General features: G+C 37.1%; 1 protein-coding gene across 1 annotated transcript in view; it reads right to left on the reverse strand.

Moving 5' to 3' along the window:
- Positions 1-19,966, reverse strand: part of EDARADD (EDAR associated via death domain) — a 95,998-nt gene that overhangs the window by 4,013 nt on the left and 72,019 nt on the right. Inside the window, 1 exon segment of the mRNA XM_069064498.1 lies at positions 6,421-6,466. Within this exon segment, the coding sequence (XP_068920599.1) occupies positions 6,421-6,466 (46 nt within the window).

Raw genomic sequence — 19,966 nt, forward strand, 5'->3', positions numbered from 1 at the left:
GCCCCGTGCTTGTATGATTCTATGCTATCTTTGTTTTTATAATCAAGAAAAAGAAATAATCAAGGAAAAGAATAATCCAGTTATTAATGTGTTAGTAGAACTACTTTAAATCTTCATTTTGTAAGATAATTTTATTTCTTTAAATCACTAGTGAGAGCATGCATTAGTTTAAGTTTAAAAAGGCAAGATGTGCCAAAAGAATGATTGCCTTTGTGGGTTTTGTTTTGTTCTTTGTACTTCAATCACTAAATTGACAAACCAGTTTGTATATTGGAATTCACTTGAGCTGGCAACATCAGTGAATTTAAAGCAGCTCGTGAGAGTCATAGACTATAATTAGCCCCTCTGAGGGGTGTGGGAGGTGAAACATGTTTTATCTACCAAATACATTTTGTCCTGCCATATTTTAAAAACCTATCATGTAAAGTCACACATGAAAGAGTAGAGTGGGTAATGCCAAAAGGAAAAAATAATAATGGGAGGAGAGGAGATCTGGAAATAAAAAAATGCAAGTTAATCAACAATTTTAATAAATGTCAATATTATTGGATAATTGTCTAAAGCCATGTGAAATGTTATTAGCGTATAGAAAAGGCACTCATTAACTGTTGACTATGATTTCTACCTTCCTTCAGTGACAGGACAGATTCATTATTATTGCTTAAAGAAATGTTAGAATCTAAAGGAAAAATGGTGATTGAGAGAAAAGGTGTTGATGCTTAATAATTTATAAAGAGAAGTATTTTTGGAAAATAGCAGAAAAGGGGTAGATTTAGATTCAAAGGGGTGGGTGCCCTTTGAATTTTTAAAAAGTTGCTATTAAAGGGATAAGACTACTAATTTTCAAAACTCATCTGGATTCCATAATAACAACTACCTAAATAGGGTCTCCTCCCCATTATCTAGCTTTACTATTGCCTGGTGCCCCCCTATTTTGAACTTTGAAGCTGAAAGCAAGAAGGAGTCCCACCATTCATACATTTGGCAGGAAATTCATTAACCCTTACTAAGTACTGAAGATTGGATGGACATTTCTTATAACAAGCCAAAACTCTGAGAAGATTTGATACCTGTAAGAGAAGCTAGTTTGAATACTATTTGGGAATATAAAGAAGGACTGGAAAAAGAATATTGAGAATAGTATTGTGGTAATCTATGATCGGGCAGCTAGGTGGCACAGTGAATAAAGTTCTAGGTCTGGAGTCTGGAAGATTCATCTTCCTGAGTTCAAATCTGGCCTCAGACACTTACTAGCTGTGTGACTCTTGTTTGCCTCAGTTTCCTCATCTATAAAATGAGCAGGAGAAGGAAATGGTGAATCACTCCAGTAACTTTGCCAAGAAAATCCCAAATGGGGACACAAAAAGTTGGACATGACTGAAAAATGACCGAAAAGCAATAACAACAAATCTATCATAAGGAGATTAACAGAAAATCTTTAAACTATGGCTGAGCGGCTTGCCACAGGACAGTCAGGCAGGTAAACCATGAGAGTAATTATATGCTTGTTACTTAGATGAGAGAGAAATGCCTTACATTTTCTACATTTGGAAAGTTGGCCTATGCCATCTGTCTATCTAAATCAAGCTCAAATGGAGTCATTTGAATTGTTATAAGATTTTACATCAAGATCAAATTGTGCCCTATAGGGTACATACACCCAAGCATGGTAGAAATCTTCATAAAATTAAACACTGGAACTATCATGCATCTACCTTGAGGAGCAGGGTGGAGGAGGGTATTAAGCATTGGACTTAGATCTGACTTTGAATCCTATCTTAGATACTTACTAGCTGTATGGTCCTGAGAAAGTTATTTGACTCTTGGGCCCTCATTTCCTCATACCTGAAATAAGGGGGTTGGACATGATGAACTCAAAGGTCCTGGGCAGGTCGACATTTATGATTCTAATCTTTGTCCTTTTTGGAAGTCAGGTAAACTAGAGGGTGCTTAAACTAGCTTAAAATGCAACTAAGACTTTGGGGACACCCTGCATTATAGGGATAGGAAGAGAAGACTGAGAAATTTAAATTTCATTGGAACTGCTAGAGTTGACAGACTTTGTTATATCTCACTACCTCTCACTACCCATCACATTGCAACCTCTTTCAGGTAAGGGACTATCTTGCTTGCTTTTATTTGTATCATCAGTACTTAGCACAGTACCTGACATAGAGTAAACACTTAATAAGTTCTCTCTCTCTCTGCTTCTGTCTCTGTCTCTCTACCCCTTTTCCCCCTTTCAATCTCTTCCTCTTTCTCTTTTTATTTTAAAAAACACAATGAGAATCCATTTTCATGGGGTACAGAGTTTTAAAGGAAAGGCACAATTTTATTTGTGATTTCACTGGCATAGGGACCTCCCAGGTGAGGAAATTCTTTCTACCAATGCAAGTAGACACCTTCATTGCAGTTGAAACTCTTAGAGAATTATCTAGATTATTGAGAGTTTAAATAACTTGCCCAGGGTCACACAGCTAGTATGTGTCAAGGGTGATCCTTGATACCAGGTCATTCTAACTGAGGCCAGCTATCTATCCCTAAACCATACTTCTTGTCAATGTATTATAGAAGCATAGAGTATATAGCATATAAATTTTTTTGTTTTAAACAGAGAGACAGGAGAAGAACAAAAAGGATGAAAAAATAAAGTTGCCACTCTGTGGTCAGTATCACAAAAAGTTCTCTCCAGTAAACCCTTGACTAGAAACTCCTGAGCCTATTTATATTATTTCTGTCCTTGCTTAATTCAGTTATTAATGAGAACCTTAAGGTAACAGGACTTTCCAAGGTAGAATGGTGCCTGGAAGGCCTTCTAAATAGTATGCTTCTATCAAAATGGCATGGTTATTTGCTTCAAAAAGGATGAGTCATCTTTTATTATTTAGAATATTACTTTAAATGACATTTTGGAATTACAATGACTTGAACTTTCATGCCTGTAATTTTCAAATGAAAAGAAAAAATCTAAACCAACTATATTAGAGTGGAAGATATTTCCTAGTATTCACATTTTTTCAGAAAACCGCTGAATGTATTTTTTTTTTTAGGTTCTACTTTGGTGGAAATTTACACCTTTATGAGGGATTCAAACACCAAATATGCATGCTGTTAGAAGCAACTAGTAAGATGTAATGTAAAATTAGGCTGCTTAGCTATTTTTTTGGCTTGCAGACCAGTAAAATACTGGTCAATTAACAGTTAATTGGGCATTTGAACAAGACTCCGAAATCACAGAGGTCATTATTAATTGTGCCTAGAAAATGGTTGCAATCAGGATGTTGGCAGTGGATCACAGATTAAGTTAATAGATCTACTTGCAAGTGAGATGGTCTTTTATCTTGCATGTTCTGGCTGCTACAGAACTATTACCACGTGGGTGTTTCCCAGTACTTTACGAAGGCACTGAAGCACAATTGTTAGATCTCAAATCACTCCTAGTGATGCTCCCCAGGTTAACTGAGGCTGGAGCTGAGACATCTGATAACTTAAAAAAAAAAAGATGTGGTTAGCATTTAGCATTTTTATATTGGGGCCTTTGGAGACAGTCAAAGTCTATGAATGAAAAAATGATCTTTTAGCATACATAAAAAAACTGTAGTTAGCATTTTTATATTAGGGACTTTGGAGAAGTCAAAGTCTATGGATGAAAAAATGTTTCTTTTTCATATATGTGACTTTAAATTCTAAAGGATTTGTAAAATGAAATGTATTTGTGTGTCAAAGTTGGGTTAACTAATTTTTCATCACGGATGTGCAAGCACACAGCTTTTCTCTGTGTGGTTTGCAATGTGGTTGGTAGCAAAACTATTTAAATGCCACTTCAAGGTTTTGAGAAATTAACTGTCCAGTCATGTGTGCACATACAACAGATGCAGTCGCTACGTTGAGAGCTGGAAGGTGAGAAAGAATTATTCTTATCATAATCTCAAACTAGCGACAGGAGGCTGGTTTGGTGTATTTATGGAAGGATATGGAGAAGAGAGACACAGAATGGGCAGACATGGATAGGCTGCAATCTGCATCACTGGAGGGAATACCTGTATTGGTGAGATAAGAAATGATTCTTTTTTATACAGAAGAAACTGGCTGAGGGGCTCTGGTGGGTTTTCTCCTGTTTCCTGAAATATTCTTATGAGATGGCATCAACTTGGAGGCTGTGGCCCCTAATATCGTAACTACTGCTAATGAATGCTGTGTTTTGACCAACTGTTTGAACTGTTTCGCGTCTTATTTTGCTTTTGGAGGAGTGCCGTCTATTTTTATCCATCTCAGGAATGAGAAATGTTTGCAGAGAGACATGGAATAATATAAATCAAGTAATTTGAGCTCTACTAGAAGAAAGCCACTAAACAAAAATATAAGGCAGTAGTTTAATAATACCCATGACTTCCATAACTATTTGTGTTTAATAAGTTTCTTTTAAAATCACCTAATAAATTTTCCCCCTCACTATGGATATATCTAATATTTTCAGGAAGGCCCCAAATATTAACTAAAACACCCAAGTATTTGAATCTTATACCTTCTGAAGGACAAAATTAAAAACAATCAATTATCTTCAATAGAAATATTTTAAAAGTGCATCATATGTTTTAATATCTTTCAAAATAGAATATACTAAGCATATGTAAAAACTTGGATGTTATTTCTTTTTCTAATCTTCAAAATGTTGGAGAAAGACTAGATGATCTGTAAGGTCCAAAACCCCAGGATGCTATGATAATTTGACCTTTTCTTAATAGCTTAGGGTCAACATTAGATCTAATTTTCTAATGTTACAACAGATGCCCTAACATTACATAACCCCAAGTGACTGACTTTTCTAGGTTTTATGTCAGCATTTTAATTCTCATCTTTCTCCTATTTCATAGTCAATTTCTTTCATTTCCAACTGTTATCATTACTACTATCTAGCAATCTTTACCATCCTCCATCTTTCAACTCCAATGAGTTGCTTCTAATCTGTTAAGAACTGTGAAAGATAGCACATATTTGCAGATCATCAAAAAAATATTCTAGGAAACATCACAAGCTCTACAGGTGGAAAGGATCTGAGAGACCATCTATTAACCTATTTTTAGTTCCTATTTTTAGCCTATTTTTACAATTGAGGAAACCAAGGCTCAGAGCAGTTAATTTGCTTACACTCTCTCCCTTCTCAAATTGTCCTTACTTATCTACGGATGTGTCATATCCCCAGCAGAATATAAAGTGTTTTCCAGGTGGTCCAGTGGACAGAGCACTGAACCTGTAGTCAGGAAGACCTGAATTTGAATCTTTCTTTAGACCCTTACTGTGTGACCCCAAGCGAGTAACTTAACATGTATTTGACTCAGTTTCTTCATCTGTAAAATAGGGATAATAATAACACCTACTTTTCAGGATTGTTGTGAGGATAAAATAAGATAACACATGTTAAAGACTATGTTTGTATTATTATTCCTAGTACTTCAAAGATGCCTTAAACATAAGTAGGTGCTTAATACATGTTAAGTTAAACTGAATTATTCAAGGTCATCCAAATAGCAACTGGGGGTAGAGATGCAACCAGGATTTGAATCCAAGTCTTCTGATTCTAAGATTCAATGTTCTTTCCAAGAATAGCACATTGCCTTTCAGAAGTGAATTTAAGATTTAGACTGTCTTTTAAAATTTATGTGATACATCCACAAGGGCTTCCTGAACTGTTCTCTTTTTTATTTTTTCATTGTGATTTGTTTAGTGACTTTAAACTTATAATGCAGTTTTAAATTAATTTTGGACTTGTCGGAAAAAAAAAAAGAAAAAAGTGATGTGGACAAAGATTAAGTCTTGCTTCCATATGTAGACAAATACCACAAATTTTAAAAGATTGCTGTCTCTAAGGGTTATCCTATCTTAATGTAATTTAGACACAGGCATTGGTTGCATCTCTAGGTGGTACACCGGATAGAATACCCAAGGAAGGCTTATCTTCCTGAGTTTAAATCTGGCCTCAGACACTTACTCGGCTGAGTGACCTTGGGTAAGTCATTTAACCCCATTTGTCTCAGTTTCCTCATCTGTAAAATGAACTGGAGAAGGAAATGGCAAACGACTCCACTATCTTTGCCAAGGAAAACCTCAGATGTGGTCACAAAGAGTTGGATATGACTGAAATGACTTAACAGTAACAATAACTTCTGATCCCAGTTCCAGAGCTTTTCTCTTACACTGTGATGATTGTTGATGCCTCCTTGGGGACAAGCCATTTGAAAACTTCAAATTAGTATTAACCAAGGCTTAACAAATGGTAGTTTGGCAATTTCTCAAAATATTTCCTGCTGTTTTACAGATTTGATTTCAGTTGGAAAATGTCATTTTTGTTAAATCCTTTTTTTCTTAAAGCTAGAACTTGGCTGTCATTGCAGCTTAGACATAATATGGTAAAGAGGTTACCTGAAAGTGGATCCCCAGTGCTGTCTGGATAGCCATTTTCTTCTCGCTACAAACAAAAAAAGAGCAAACTTCATTAAACTTACACTATTAAACAGATCTAACAGTTATCCAAGTTAATCAGCTAGATGGCTATAAAAATGTAGAATTGTGTGATAGGTTAGTATATGCGATATAAGAGAGAAAAAATAGATAATTAATCTTCAATGATGTAAAATATATTTTAAAGGATATATCCTTTTCAAAAAAAAATTAAAGCATGAAAGAATTGCTTAATTTTCTTTTTACATTATAGACAGGGTATGCTCTCCAAAAAGACCCATCTGACACACTTTTAAGTTCAATCTACATTATTAACGCTTTTCTTAAGCGACAATCATCCAGACAATAAATCATGCCCTAATTTGTAGAGTTTGCTGATTTCCAAGGTATAAATACTCACACTGAAAATTTAACAATCAGCTAGCTAGTCAGAGCTGTCTCCAAAATAGATCATTGTTTATTTAATTATTTAGATATGTTCCACCATATTGCTTCTCATTCCAAAGCTTTTTTTTTTTTTGCTTTGGACCTAGGATTTTATGATGTAGAGAATCAATTCCTAGTAAGGAAGTTCCCTCTACAATGTGAATGGGCAACTCTTCTGCTATCTATAGTCTTAGAGAATGTCCTGGGGGTGCCTGGAGGTTAGCTAACTTGTCACAGAGCTAGAAGCAAGAGCCTCACCTATGCCTCCTCAACCATCAACTCTAGTTCAACAAAACACCAAGCAGGAAAGAAACTTAAGCTGTGGTAGCCATTGGCAAAGTCTTTGATGAGAGGTGTTGCTTCTACAACGATGATGAAGAAACAAATGGCTGCTTGGCAAGTGTGGTAAAGTGGAAAGTGCACTGAGATTGGAGACAGAGAATCTAGCTCCAATCCCCACCTGACTGACCTTGGCAAGCCACTTCAGCTCCTTGAATCTTAGTTTCTCCATCTGTAAAATGGTGAGTGTAAGTAATATTTGCACTACTGACCGCAAAGGGTTTTGCTAAAAATTCTTTGTAAAATGTATATGTGTGTGTGTGTGTATACACACACACACACATATAAATACAAATAAAAATATGTATTTATATTGTATATAAATAAATTCACAATACATATTCAACATAAAATATAAATATATAAAATATATTTAAATCTATGTATATATATTGTATGCATGCATATGTGAGCTGTACACAATATAACATTCATATATTTTTATATTTGTAGATTTAAATATATTTTATAAACACACATATAAATAAATATATGTATTTATATTGTATATAAATAAATATACAATACATATTTAACATAATATAAATATATAAAATATATTTAAATCTATAAATATATGTATATATTACATTGCATGCATATATGAGCTGTACACAATATAACATTCACATATTTTTATATTTTATATATTTATAATATATTATAGGTACATATATAGCATGTATATATATGCATGTGTATGTATATGTGTGTATAGGGAGAGAGAGAAAGAGAAAAGAGAATAACCTTATTATGTTATAACAATGTAGTTATTTTTATTTTAAAGGATTTAAAAATATATTTTTAATACTAGTGTATCCCAGTCTCAGTATATTCAAAAACAACACATTTATGGTAAATTCACGTCAGTCCAATAAACCTCCTTCTCTACTGTGGTGAACAGAAGGACCAAAAACCAAACCAAACAAAAAGCCACCTCTCCAATTGTTAGACATGAAAATGCACTCACCAAAGAATTTGGAGGAAGAAAAGGGGACTAGGCTTCTTTGAGACTGTCAAGAACGAAAAACAAAAAAGACCATAGATCTGGAGCTAGAAGGGGCCTTCGAGGTCAAGCTCAACACTCATTTTGCAGAAAAGGAAAGTAAGGCCCAGCGAGGTTATAGTAACTAACTCAAGGTCAGAAGGAAAAGGGACTGAACAAGTCTTGGGGCCCAGCTCCTTGTCTGCCCAATGTAGCCTTTCCATGAACAAAATTTGGGTGGGGGACGTCTTCAATATAGCTCATTCCAGAGTCAAGTCTTTGTGCTTTATAACCTTTAGGGAACCAGACAACTTGGAGCCTAGTCCTAACTAGCTGTGGGATCTAGAATGGGTGGCTTGGCCTCTCTGAGATGCTGCTTCCTAATCCATAAAATAAAGGGGTCGGTCGGTCTATATGATCTCAGGTCGTCCCTCCCAGCACTAAAATCCTCTAATTTGATGTCCTTTGCTATTAGCTCCCACTGGAGAGACTATCTTTAAGACAGGAAGGGGAACAAGAATGTGTTAAGTGCCTATTATGTGTTGGGCACTGTGCTAAGTGCTTTACAATTACTATCTCATTTGATCCTTAAATTTGCAGTTGTATTTGCATCTGTGTTTCAATTTCAGTATTAACATCAAGGTTCTTGTTTTTATTACTTAGTTTTGTAGCATCATGGGAAAAGCTGGGAAAGGGAGCTCGAGAAATTTTCAAGTCCAATGCCTCGTCTCTAGAAAAAACTGTATTGAAGACATTTTACAAAAGAGATTAGTTAATGGAAAGACCCCTGCATTGGGCATAAGAGGGGCTGGACTCCCAGGCTGGTTCAGTCCCTTTTCCTTTTGACCTTGGGTTAAAGTTACTGTAACCTTCCTGGGCCTCACTTTCCTTTCTCTATAAAATGAGAGAGTTGGATTTGACCTCTCAGAACCTTTCTAGCTCTAAATCTATGATTTTTTTCCCCCTGGACAATGTACAAAGAAGACTAGACCCCTTTTCTTCCTCTAAATTCTTTGATAAACACATTTCCACATCTAACAATTGGAGAGGTGTTTTGTGTGTGTGACTTTTTTTTTTTAAACAATTCACCTGCTTTAACTTAATCTCCCTCCCCTCAAAACTGTCTTTAGTGGACTAAAGAAAAACTCCTCACTGTCACTCATGCAATATCTTTTCATAAACTTGAAGGCTGTAATTTCCCCTCAGTCCCTCCAGCCTAATAGCACTTTTTTGTAATGTGTGGAGACAGTTGCTGAAGGAACAGAATAGCTCTTTTTCCATCTGACCTTTTGGCTCTATACACAGCTAAACACGTGCGTTCTAAAATTTTAGGAACCTCATGCACCAGGTCATGCAGAGGCCTGTCTTTTCACTTCTTGCCTAGTTTCAGAAATCCAGGATCATAGTACATTGATTTTTTTTCCGTTTTAGTTATGGTTATCCTTACCAGCAATGAATTGAAAACTTGGGCTGAAGGAATGGAACCAGGAACTTTCTGAGGTAATGCTAGGAGACATGAATGCTTCTACTTGGACACATCTTTCAGTAGCATTTTTGTAGTTTTTTTTAAGGTTCACAAAGCACTTGACAAATATTATCTCATTTGATCCTCACAACAACCTAGGAGGTAGATGCTATGATTACCCTTCCCCCCCCTTTTTTTACAGATGAGGAAACTGAGGCAGATAGCACTTATGTGACCTGCCCATCATCACACACAGCTATTAAGTGTCTGGGGACAGATTTGAACTCAGGCCTTTCTGATTACAGGTCCAATGCTCTATCCATTTCACTACCTACCTACTTCTTGTCAAGAAGAGGTGGTTAAGGGAAGTTAGGCGGCACAGTGAATAGAGCACCCTGGAGTCAGGAAGTCTTGAGTTCAAGTCCAGCCTCAGACTCTTAACACTTACTAGCTGTGTGACCTTGGGCAAGTCATTTAACGCTGATTGCCCTGCCTACCCCCCTGCAGAAAGTGAAAAAGTAAATAAAAGAAGAGGTGGTTAAAAATATAAATGAAGCTACTAATAACTAATATATTATATGGAACATTTAATTAGAGAAATGTAAAATATTTTAGTAATTTTTACTGGAACTGAAACCACTATGCATTAAAAAAAAATCTTTGAATGTTGTTTTAAAAACTGTAGGAAGAAATACTGGCATTTTGGATGGATAGTCCTTGGAGTAAACTTAGACTGGACCACCTCTATGGGAGGTTTAGAGGAGAATATAAGGTAAGTGCTGATCACAAAGAGAAAGTGCGGATGATTTGAGAGCTATGCTGTTAGAGGGGATGCCCACATTGATGAGATCACAACTCCACTGGGGTATGACTATTTTTTATCCTAAAAGTTCTTTCCTGAGCTACATGCCTAGGGCAGTGTTATCCCCAATATACAGTAGGGATTATGGCTAAAAGAATCATTAAGTAATTGGCTTAAATTTTTTTTTAACTGAACCTGTAATTTCATTAGTTTAGGGAACTCTCAGTGAGGTAACTCCCTCTTCAATGCAGGTCAGAAACTTCTCTAAAAATTATATTATTAGAGAGTTGCCTTGGAAAGTAACAGGATAAGAGACTTACTTAGGGTTGTACAACCAATGTGTGTTAGAAGATGATGGGCTGCTTGGGCCCCAGCCCTAAGATCACGTCTCTGGAAGTATCTCAGTTTCTCAGTAGGCCCCTGTCCTGTGAGAAATTTTTCTCTTGGTGCAGAACACATTTCCTTATCAGAACAGAGAGAAGAGTGCCCAGCCCAAGGATTTTTGTGTCTGGCTGGCCCAAGGACTCTTCCTCCCACCAGATTCCCCAGGTCCATGCCTTTGACAACTCCCTCAATATCTGGCATACTCCCTACACATTCCCATCCATAGCTCCTGAAGACACCGGGACCCTTAGATTACTTAATTAGTATCCTTGGCTTTCCCTTCCCATGACCCTTTTTCATATAAATCCCAGCACCATCCTCAGTCTCTTCCAGGTTCCCATAAGGACTCTTTCCTGCTTTTGCTATAGCATTACAATAAACTTTTTGTCACTTGACTAAGAGAAGGTGAATTCATTTCAGACAATTCTGTTTTGGCATTCTCAGGGTCCTAGCACCCCCAAACCCTCTTCAAAGAGGGTGTTGAACCCAGGGTTTATTCCCTATGAGGTTGTCGGTTCACTACTACAATGACTTCATGCTTAAGGTTATTATGGAAGAGTTTGTACTTGTTCAGTTATGTTTGACTCTTTGTGTCCCCCGTTTGGGATTATCTTGGCAAAGATATTGGGGTAGTTTGTCATTTCCTCTTCCAGCTCATTTTACAGATGAGGAAATTGAGACAAACAAGGCTAAGTGACTTGTCCAATGTCACACAGTCAAGAAAGTGTCTGATGTCAGATCTAAACTAGAGGGTGAGTCATCTTGACTCCAAGCCCAGTACCCTATACACTGTGACCTAGCTGCCCAACTAGAATCTAGAAATCTGTTCTGACCATCACCTTAGACTGTTTTCAGTTAATCTCTCAATTATAAAATGAAGTAGCTTTGTGGTTTTTTTTTTAATTATAGCAATGCTTGTGGTTCATAAAACTGCTTTAATGGATTCACTTATTTTTGAGAAAACATCCATTTCCATATCTTAAGCATTTATCTTAGAAAGGGAGGTAGTGTTCACAATTTATGATTTCAGAGTTGGAATTAAAATATAATCTAGGGCCTTGAGGTGGTAGGTTCTCCGCCCCTGATGGTTCTTGAAATTGGATCACAGTATCATGGCTCTATGGCTACAAGGAACCTCAGAAGTCATGTAGTCCAACTGCTTAATTTTACAGACGAAGAAAATAAGAACTAGGGAAGTTTAAGTGACTTGTTATGGTCATATGGTAAGGGAGGAAGCAGGATCTGAACCAAGGTTTTCTGACTCCAGAGATAGTACTTTTACTTATGTGAGCCAGAAAAGCTTGGGATGATTTTTTAAAAAGTTTTCTAAAAATATTACTGTCATGAAACCACAATTCATTTCCTTTTAAAAAAAAACTCACTAAGTTTTATTTAAATATCTTCTAAATAGTTTAGTTTGCAAAACATCCTGGCTCCTAGATAACAGATTTTCGTGTAAGCTTGGATCTCTATCTAAAAAAGTAAAGAGTTGCTTTATTTTTTAAAAATTCTCCTGAATTTAACAAATACTAAAATAACAGCTCCACACACAAAGTAGAACAGAGAAAGAGAATTATTGCGAGATCGTGAATCTCTATTACAGACAGCTTGCTTTAAAATAAAAATAAGAATAATAAATTCAATTCTTTCAAAACTATTCTGCTTCTCTGTGTTTTCTTCTAAACTTCCTTCTGTCCATTAAAAAAAAAAGCTTCAATGACCTTCTTTTCTTTCTTTTCTGGGCAACAGTATTGTTAGGTCCCTTTTTCCTCTACTGAAACCCTGCCCCAGTGCCCACAAAGGAAGCTTTAGAAGTAGGCAATCTCCATCAGAAAGTAGGTTGTAAAAGTGCTACTTGTTAAGGAAAACAACAAATCAAATTTTAGTTCATGGACAACCTAATTAAGATCAAAGAGTGTGAATGAGAGGGGGAACTTGGAGGAATTTCACAAAATAGAGCCCTTCTGTATGAGAAAAAGGAACCACAGGTATCTTTCTCTGGCTCCTGCCTCATTGAGCTAGCAGGGGCTGAGAGGCCATGGAACCAATGAATGCCAGGAACTCTTAAAGCAGATGGAACATTAGCAAAAGCAAATGAACTCTTTCCTATTATTAATTTACAAGCATGTAGTTGGGCCACACTTATATTAGGGAAGTTAAGACCAACGGTCATAAAAAAAAAAAAGAAATAGAGCTTTGAACTTGGTGATTTGACACCTAATGAAACTGTGGCTATGGACAGACAACCCAGGAAAAGCTTTTTATGTTGAGATTAATGTGTTGGGTGAGCAGCGGCCTACTTAAGAGTTTTCTAATATAAGGTGAAACTTAAGCTGAAATAAATTAAAAAAAATTATATGCTAAATGTATATTTCCTTTGATAAAATTCAAGACATACTTTTTTCAAGGCAGTCTTTGTTCAGACAAATTGTGGACCACATTCATTTTATACATACTTTCACCTTTCTCAAGTTCATTTTCCCTACTAGAACTTTACATATACAGACTAACATTCCAAATTTGAGTGAGAGTACTTGGGAAAGTATGAGTTGAATATTAAATCTAACTTAAAAGTTAGATTCACATTCAGATAACCAGCTGGAATTCCTTTTAGAGTATATAAGCCTCGTTAATTGTAACTCCACTAATGAGGAATCTGTGATCATTTAGACAGGACTGGGCTAAGCTGTTTGTTTAACAAACTCTTCATGGTACAAATTACATGGAAATAAGATTATAGGGGAACACTTAAAGAACTAAGAGAACTGAATGTTTCAAGTGTCCTTGAACATTCTAAGAGAGTTTTTCTATATAAAAAACTTAATAGTCACTTACATTCACCTATTAAATTCTTTATGTAAATGTATTTTTAAAAAATAAATACCTACTATGTGCACATCACTCTGTTAGGTGTTGGAGATGCAGAGATCAAATAAGACACAGTCCTTTTCCTAATGAAGCTTACAATTTAGAAGGGGGACTACATATGTGGATAAGTATAATACAAAATAGGAAATGAGAAAAAAGGTACTAGCTGCATAATATATTATCTGAGTTTCCTTGAACTCAGAAAGCTTTCCAAGAGTCTGTGCTTCATGGTGAGAAAGTTTTCAGGTGGATCCATTATGACCTTATCAATATAGATGCTCCCTCCACTGATGTAAATTGTAGCACGTCCATCCTTCCATCCTATGTGACTTTGACCATGTCCTTCTATAAGTTCACCACAGGGAGGCCAAGTAATAATGCTCTAGGACTTCTTCATTGACACAGTACCAAGGGAAAAATGCAAATGACTGCAGATGGTCTCAGATCAAGCTACATTTTAATGACAAATTATTCTGGGCCTCTCAGTTTACCACATTCCCCCATTTACGCCAAGCAATTGTACAGGGTGTGTGTGTGTGTGTGTGTGTGTGTGTGTGTGTGTTGGACGAGCACTGCAGATGTTTTGGGGCTTGAATTTGGGAAACTGCATTATTCCTTCAATGACTGTCTCTTTGTTTCTTTGTCTTTGCTTGTTGCCATGAAAGCCCATCTTTTTACCAGCTGCATTCTCTCAGTGACACTACATGGCTATGCCTATGAATCATTGAATGCCATGATCTCAGGAGAGTCAAAACTGTAGATAACCCAAAGGGCAATAGAAAGATCCAGGTAGACAAAGGTAGGCTGAAGCCTATTATCAGTGATGATTTGCATATAAAAGGCACCATCAAAGACATGACCAGAAAAGGGAGAGAAGCCATGCAGTAAAAGCAAGGTATAATGTATAGACAGCTTGGGTGCTGCATTTATAACTGTATAATATTAAAGGCCTAGAGAGGGCTTCCAGCACATTGGGAAGATAACTCTATGCAGAATTTATGTAAAGACCAAAAAAAAAAATCACAGGGTATGAGAAGGCATGAAGGGATGGTGGAGAGATTACCCACACCAAGATATATCAGGCATCAAAACTAAATGACTATGTGGATACATACACATACATGTATATATGTACACATATGCATATATACTATATATGTTTCATACATATCTTCAGTAGGTTTATATCATGGTTAAAGAATTTAATAAAGTTTTTCTGGCATTATTCATTTGATAAATGTGGATATAGGCTCCTAAAAATCTAGCACTATAAGAACTTCAGATTATTTACTCTAATCCCCTTATTTAAGAGATGGCCCAAGAGGTAAAGTGACCTCCCCAAAGTCATACTGGTTGTAAGTGGCAGAGCCAAGATCCAGACTCAAATAATCTGACTCCAATGGTAGTGTTCAATCCAAAATCAATCAATCAGCAAGTATTTATTAATCACCTACTGTGTGTGAGACACAATGCTGAGTATTAGAAACACATGTACAAAGAAAGAAACAATCCCTCCTTGCAATGAACTTACATTCTAATGAGGGAAACAAGTGTTTATGTGTGTGTGTGTGTGTGTGTGTGTAGTGAATAAATATACATATATACACACACAGTGTATGTAGGACAGTTAGGGAGAGCACTAACAGTTAGGGGGGATCAGGAAAGGTTTCAGGAGAAAGAAGGTATCTGAGCTACCTCTTAAAGGAAAAGATTGACTCTGAGGCAGGAAGGAGGGAGGAGGAGGGAGTACATTCCAGGCATGGAGAATGATTAGATAGAGCAAGGGCATGGTGGTGGGAGGAGTGATGCCAGGGAGGGACAAAGAAAATGCCAGTTTGAATGGATTGCTGACTGTGGGAGGAGGAGCGATACTCAATGTGATTAGAAAAATAGATTTGGGCCAGGTTGTAAAGGGCTTTAAAAGCTAGACAGAGGAGTTCATATTTTTTTCCCTAGAGACAATCACAGGACTTGGCTGAACAGCAGAGTCACATGGTCAGATATGCATTTAAGGAAAATTGCTTTGGCAGCTGTGTATAGGATAGACTGGAGTCGGTAAAGACTTTAGGCAAGGAGACCAATTAGGAGGTTGTTGCAATAATCTACATGAGAAAGTGATATGGGCTTGAACTAAGGTTCAGGTAGAGAGAAAGGGTCAGATGTGAGAGATATTGTGAAGAGAGAATGGCAATATCTGGCCACTGATTGGATAAGAGAGGGTGAGGAAGAATAATGAGTAGAAGATGATGCTGAGATTACAAACTTCAAACATTAGAAAGATGGTGGTGCCTTTGGTAGAAATAATGAAGTCTAGACGAGGAGAGGGTTTAAGGGGGAAAGATAATGAGTTCGGGTTTAGACATGTAGAATTTAAGATGACTCTGGGTCGTACAATTTGAGATGTCCAGTAGGTAATTAGTCATATAGGACTGAAGTTCAGGGGAGAAATGGGCTGGATAGGTACATCTGCATAGAGATGATGGTTAAACCAATGAATGCTGATGAGTTTTTGAGAGTGAGCATAGAGGGAGAACAGAAAAGGTCCCAGGACGGAACCTTGGGGAATACCCATAGTTAGAGGGTCTGATATAAATGATAAGCCATCAAAGGATACTGAGGAGTCATTAGACAGGTAGGAGGTGAACCAGGAGAGTCATGTCATGAAAACCTGGAGAGGAAGAGAGGTCAATGATGTCAAATGCAGCAAATAGGTTGAGATGTTTAGGAAAAAGAACAGATGATGAGATTTGTCGATGAAGAGATCTTTGATTACTTTGAAGGCCTTTTCCAATTTTTCCCCTGTATAACTGAGCATGAAGAAAAGTTCCATAACCTGTCTTGAAAAGACAGTTTGATCCCACTTGCAGATAATGGGGGGAAGCTGAGTTGAAATTTATTTTTTCCCAGAGTTCAGAATTAATCACAAATGATATTGCCCAGAAAAAGGAGACAAAAGGATGAATTCTCCACGTTTCCTCCCCCCTAAATTAAGGACTGTTCTGGGGAACTATCTTCTAAAATGACAAATGTGATAGCTTTATCCTTAGGGTCAGAACCCAGCAGAATTTAACATTCTATTTAGATCTTGCTGAAGCTTGAAAAGATTTCAGTACATGAAAAAGAGCAGGTCAGAACATGCTATGTTGACTCACATGAGGGGATCACCTGTAGCAAGTGCCAGCTTCATTACATTCCCTGTTATTATAATTCTCTTTATTACTTCAGGTTTGCGGATAGTCTGGGCAAATCATTCTGTTGCCAAGACAAAGAGGTTGTTTTGTGGACAGTTTTCCTATTATTTCCCTCTATCATTTAAAAGATCACCTCTGATGAGTCCTATGAGATAGTGGGTAAAGTTCAGGGCCTGGCATCACAAGACTTGGGTTTAAATGTTACCCCAGATACTTAATAGCTGTGTAAACTTGGGTAACCTCTCAGTTCCTCAGACCCTTCATCTGTAAAATGGTGGTGGTAATAATAATAATGCCTGTACTACCTCCCTTATGGGATTGTTGTGAAGAAAGCACTTTGTAAATCTTCAAGTGCTGCATAAAAGATGAGTTATTATTTATCAGTATTACTGTAAGTATAAATATTTATTGACTTCCTGCCAGAACAAAAAAAATCCATAATTGTAGAGAAATCTCAAATCATTCTAAATATAAATAAACAGAGTCTGGAAGGGAGGTCATCTAATCCAGAGGTATCATACATTCTACTAAAGGGCAACCAGAACCAGATTATAATGTAATTGGGAAATATTTAACAGGATAAATAAAAATACAATAGAACAGGTAATATTACATTATTATCTAAGCCAATATGTGGTTAGTAGAGATCCTCGTGCAAGCATTAGTGCCCCCATTTCTATTTGAGTTTAACATAACTGATCTGGCCCAAACCCCTCATTGTAAAGATGTGGAAACTCAGGACCAAGGAAGTTAAGTGATTTGCCCAAGGTCACAGAAGCAGCGTCAAAGACATAACTGACCCTAAGGTTTTCTGTTTCCACAGATGCTGCTCTTTCTGGGGTATTACTATACCACCTCCTAAAAGCATCTGGAGTGGAGACCTCAATTCTAGTCCTGTTTCTACATCTAACTAATTATATGACCCAAGACAAGTCACTTAATTTCTTTGTAATGAACTTTCTTTTATAAAGAATTTCATAAACTGTAAAGTGACTGTGTATGTGAATTACTATTTTCATTATAGAATAATAAAGTTAGCATTTATACAACACTTTAAGGTTTGCAAAACACTTTACAAATATTAACTCATTGTTCTTCACAACACTGCTGGGAAGAAAGTATGCCATTATTATTCTCATTTTACAGATGAGGAAACTGAAGTTGTAACTTGCACACAGCTAGTCTGAAACTGGATTTGAAATCAGGTCTTCCTGACTCTAGGTAGAGTGCTCTAATCCACTGCACCATCTAGCTGCCTATGAGAAATATTGGACTAGTTAATTTCTGAGATCTCATTCAACTGTAAAAATGCCTAGTGGCCTCTGGGCAAGTCACTGAACCTCAGTTTCCTCATCTGTAAAATGGACATAATTAATAGCACCTACCTTCTAGGGTTGTTGTGAGGATTGAATGAGATCATATTTGTAAAGTACTTTGCAAACCTCAAAGTACTATAGAAATGCTAATATAAAGACCTATTAATTGCCAAATCCAATGGCGTTTTTTAGTTCCTATTTTTCCTTGAGTTCTCTGCAGCGCTGGACACTCTTGACCACACATGCCCTACTCTAGATATTTTCTCCTCCCTTAGTTTCTTTGGTTTTCTTCCAACCTCTTTAATGTTTGTTTGTTTGTTTGTTTTTTCTATTGAGTTTAAGTGAGTATTCTCTGAGGTCCTGGCTAATTGTTTTCTGTTTTTTTCCCCTTGGAAATCTCATTTACTCCCATGGCTTAGAATACTTGGGGACAGGCTTCCAGAGTTCCCCAGATACAAGATATAAGGTGGGTCCCAGCACACATAACTTCCTGCCTTCTAGCTGTGCTTCCTGACAGGGAGGCACCACTTTCTACTTTCTCAACAAGGTTCCAATGGCAGGGGCCATAATACCACTTGAGCCTGCTCATGCTTGCCTCAGGAGACACCAACTCTGGCTCTTGCCTGTGTGAGGTAACTCTAGATGTTAGGATGTCCTCCCTCCTTTCTCAGTGAACTCAGTGTACCTGCTGCTCTCTCTCTATCTCTGTCTTTCACTTTCCCCACCTCCTCAACTCCTGTCTTTATATTAGGGGACTTCAGTATACATGGTGCTCTTCCCTGAAATACCCTGACTTGGCAGTTTCAACTCCCATGACCTATTCTTCAAGTTTATTCCACTATCAACCACAAGTATTCCCTTTTCATGTTCAAGAACTACCAAATTCTTTTTCTGATCATTATCTTTTATCATTCAGTCTTCCCTATGTCCCTGAGGGATTGGGGATGGTTTTCTTTTCTTTTTTTTAAATGTATTTTTCAGGTTTTCTTTACTGTTTATTTTTTTGGGGGGGAGGCTGGGCAATTGGGAGTTAAGTGATTTGCCCAGGGTCACATGGCTAGTGTCTAAGGCCGGATTTGAACTTAGGTCTTCCTGACTCCAGGACTGGTGTTCTATTCACTGAGCCACCTAGTCGCCCCATGGGGATAGTTTTATAATACTATGTAGCTTATGAGCCCTCATGGGGTGTTTCCTGCTATGATTATTAACTAAGAATCTTTTAGTCAGCCAGACTTACGCAGTTTTTAGAAAAGGGTACTTACTAAAGTGTTACGATGAGAATAACTGGTACAAAAATATCCCTTGTTCCCTAAAAAGTCTGTAAGATACTTTCCCACAAGTCTATACAGAATCCAGAGGAAAATGGGTTCAAACTCAGTGAGCACTTATGGCCAAGTAGTAACTCACAATTCCTGGTTGCTTTGAAGTTTTTTCCCCCACTCCATGATGCTCAAGAATATTCCCCTCTAGACATGGCGAAGATTATTGGTGGGATCTTTGTAAGGCTATGAATCTGAATTCAATATGGACTTGACTCCTGATTCAGACATTGCTGCCATCCACTGTTCTCTCAAAGGATGATGCTAGGATACCAAATGGAAGATGGGAAGTCCAAAATGCTCTGGACATTCAAAGCTCACAAAGCCATCCTCAGGCCAAGAGAGACAGAGAAGAAATAAAGACTGAAGCCAAAGTACTCTCCTCTCTTCCAAGGTACTCCTTTCTCAGGGG

Source organism: Petaurus breviceps, unplaced genomic scaffold (assembly GCF_028583685.1).
Source record: "Petaurus breviceps papuanus isolate PSGF00001 unplaced genomic scaffold, PetGlider_PUasm1.0 90633, whole genome shotgun sequence".
NCBI classification, from domain to species: Eukaryota; Metazoa; Chordata; class Mammalia; order Diprotodontia; family Petauridae; genus Petaurus; species Petaurus breviceps.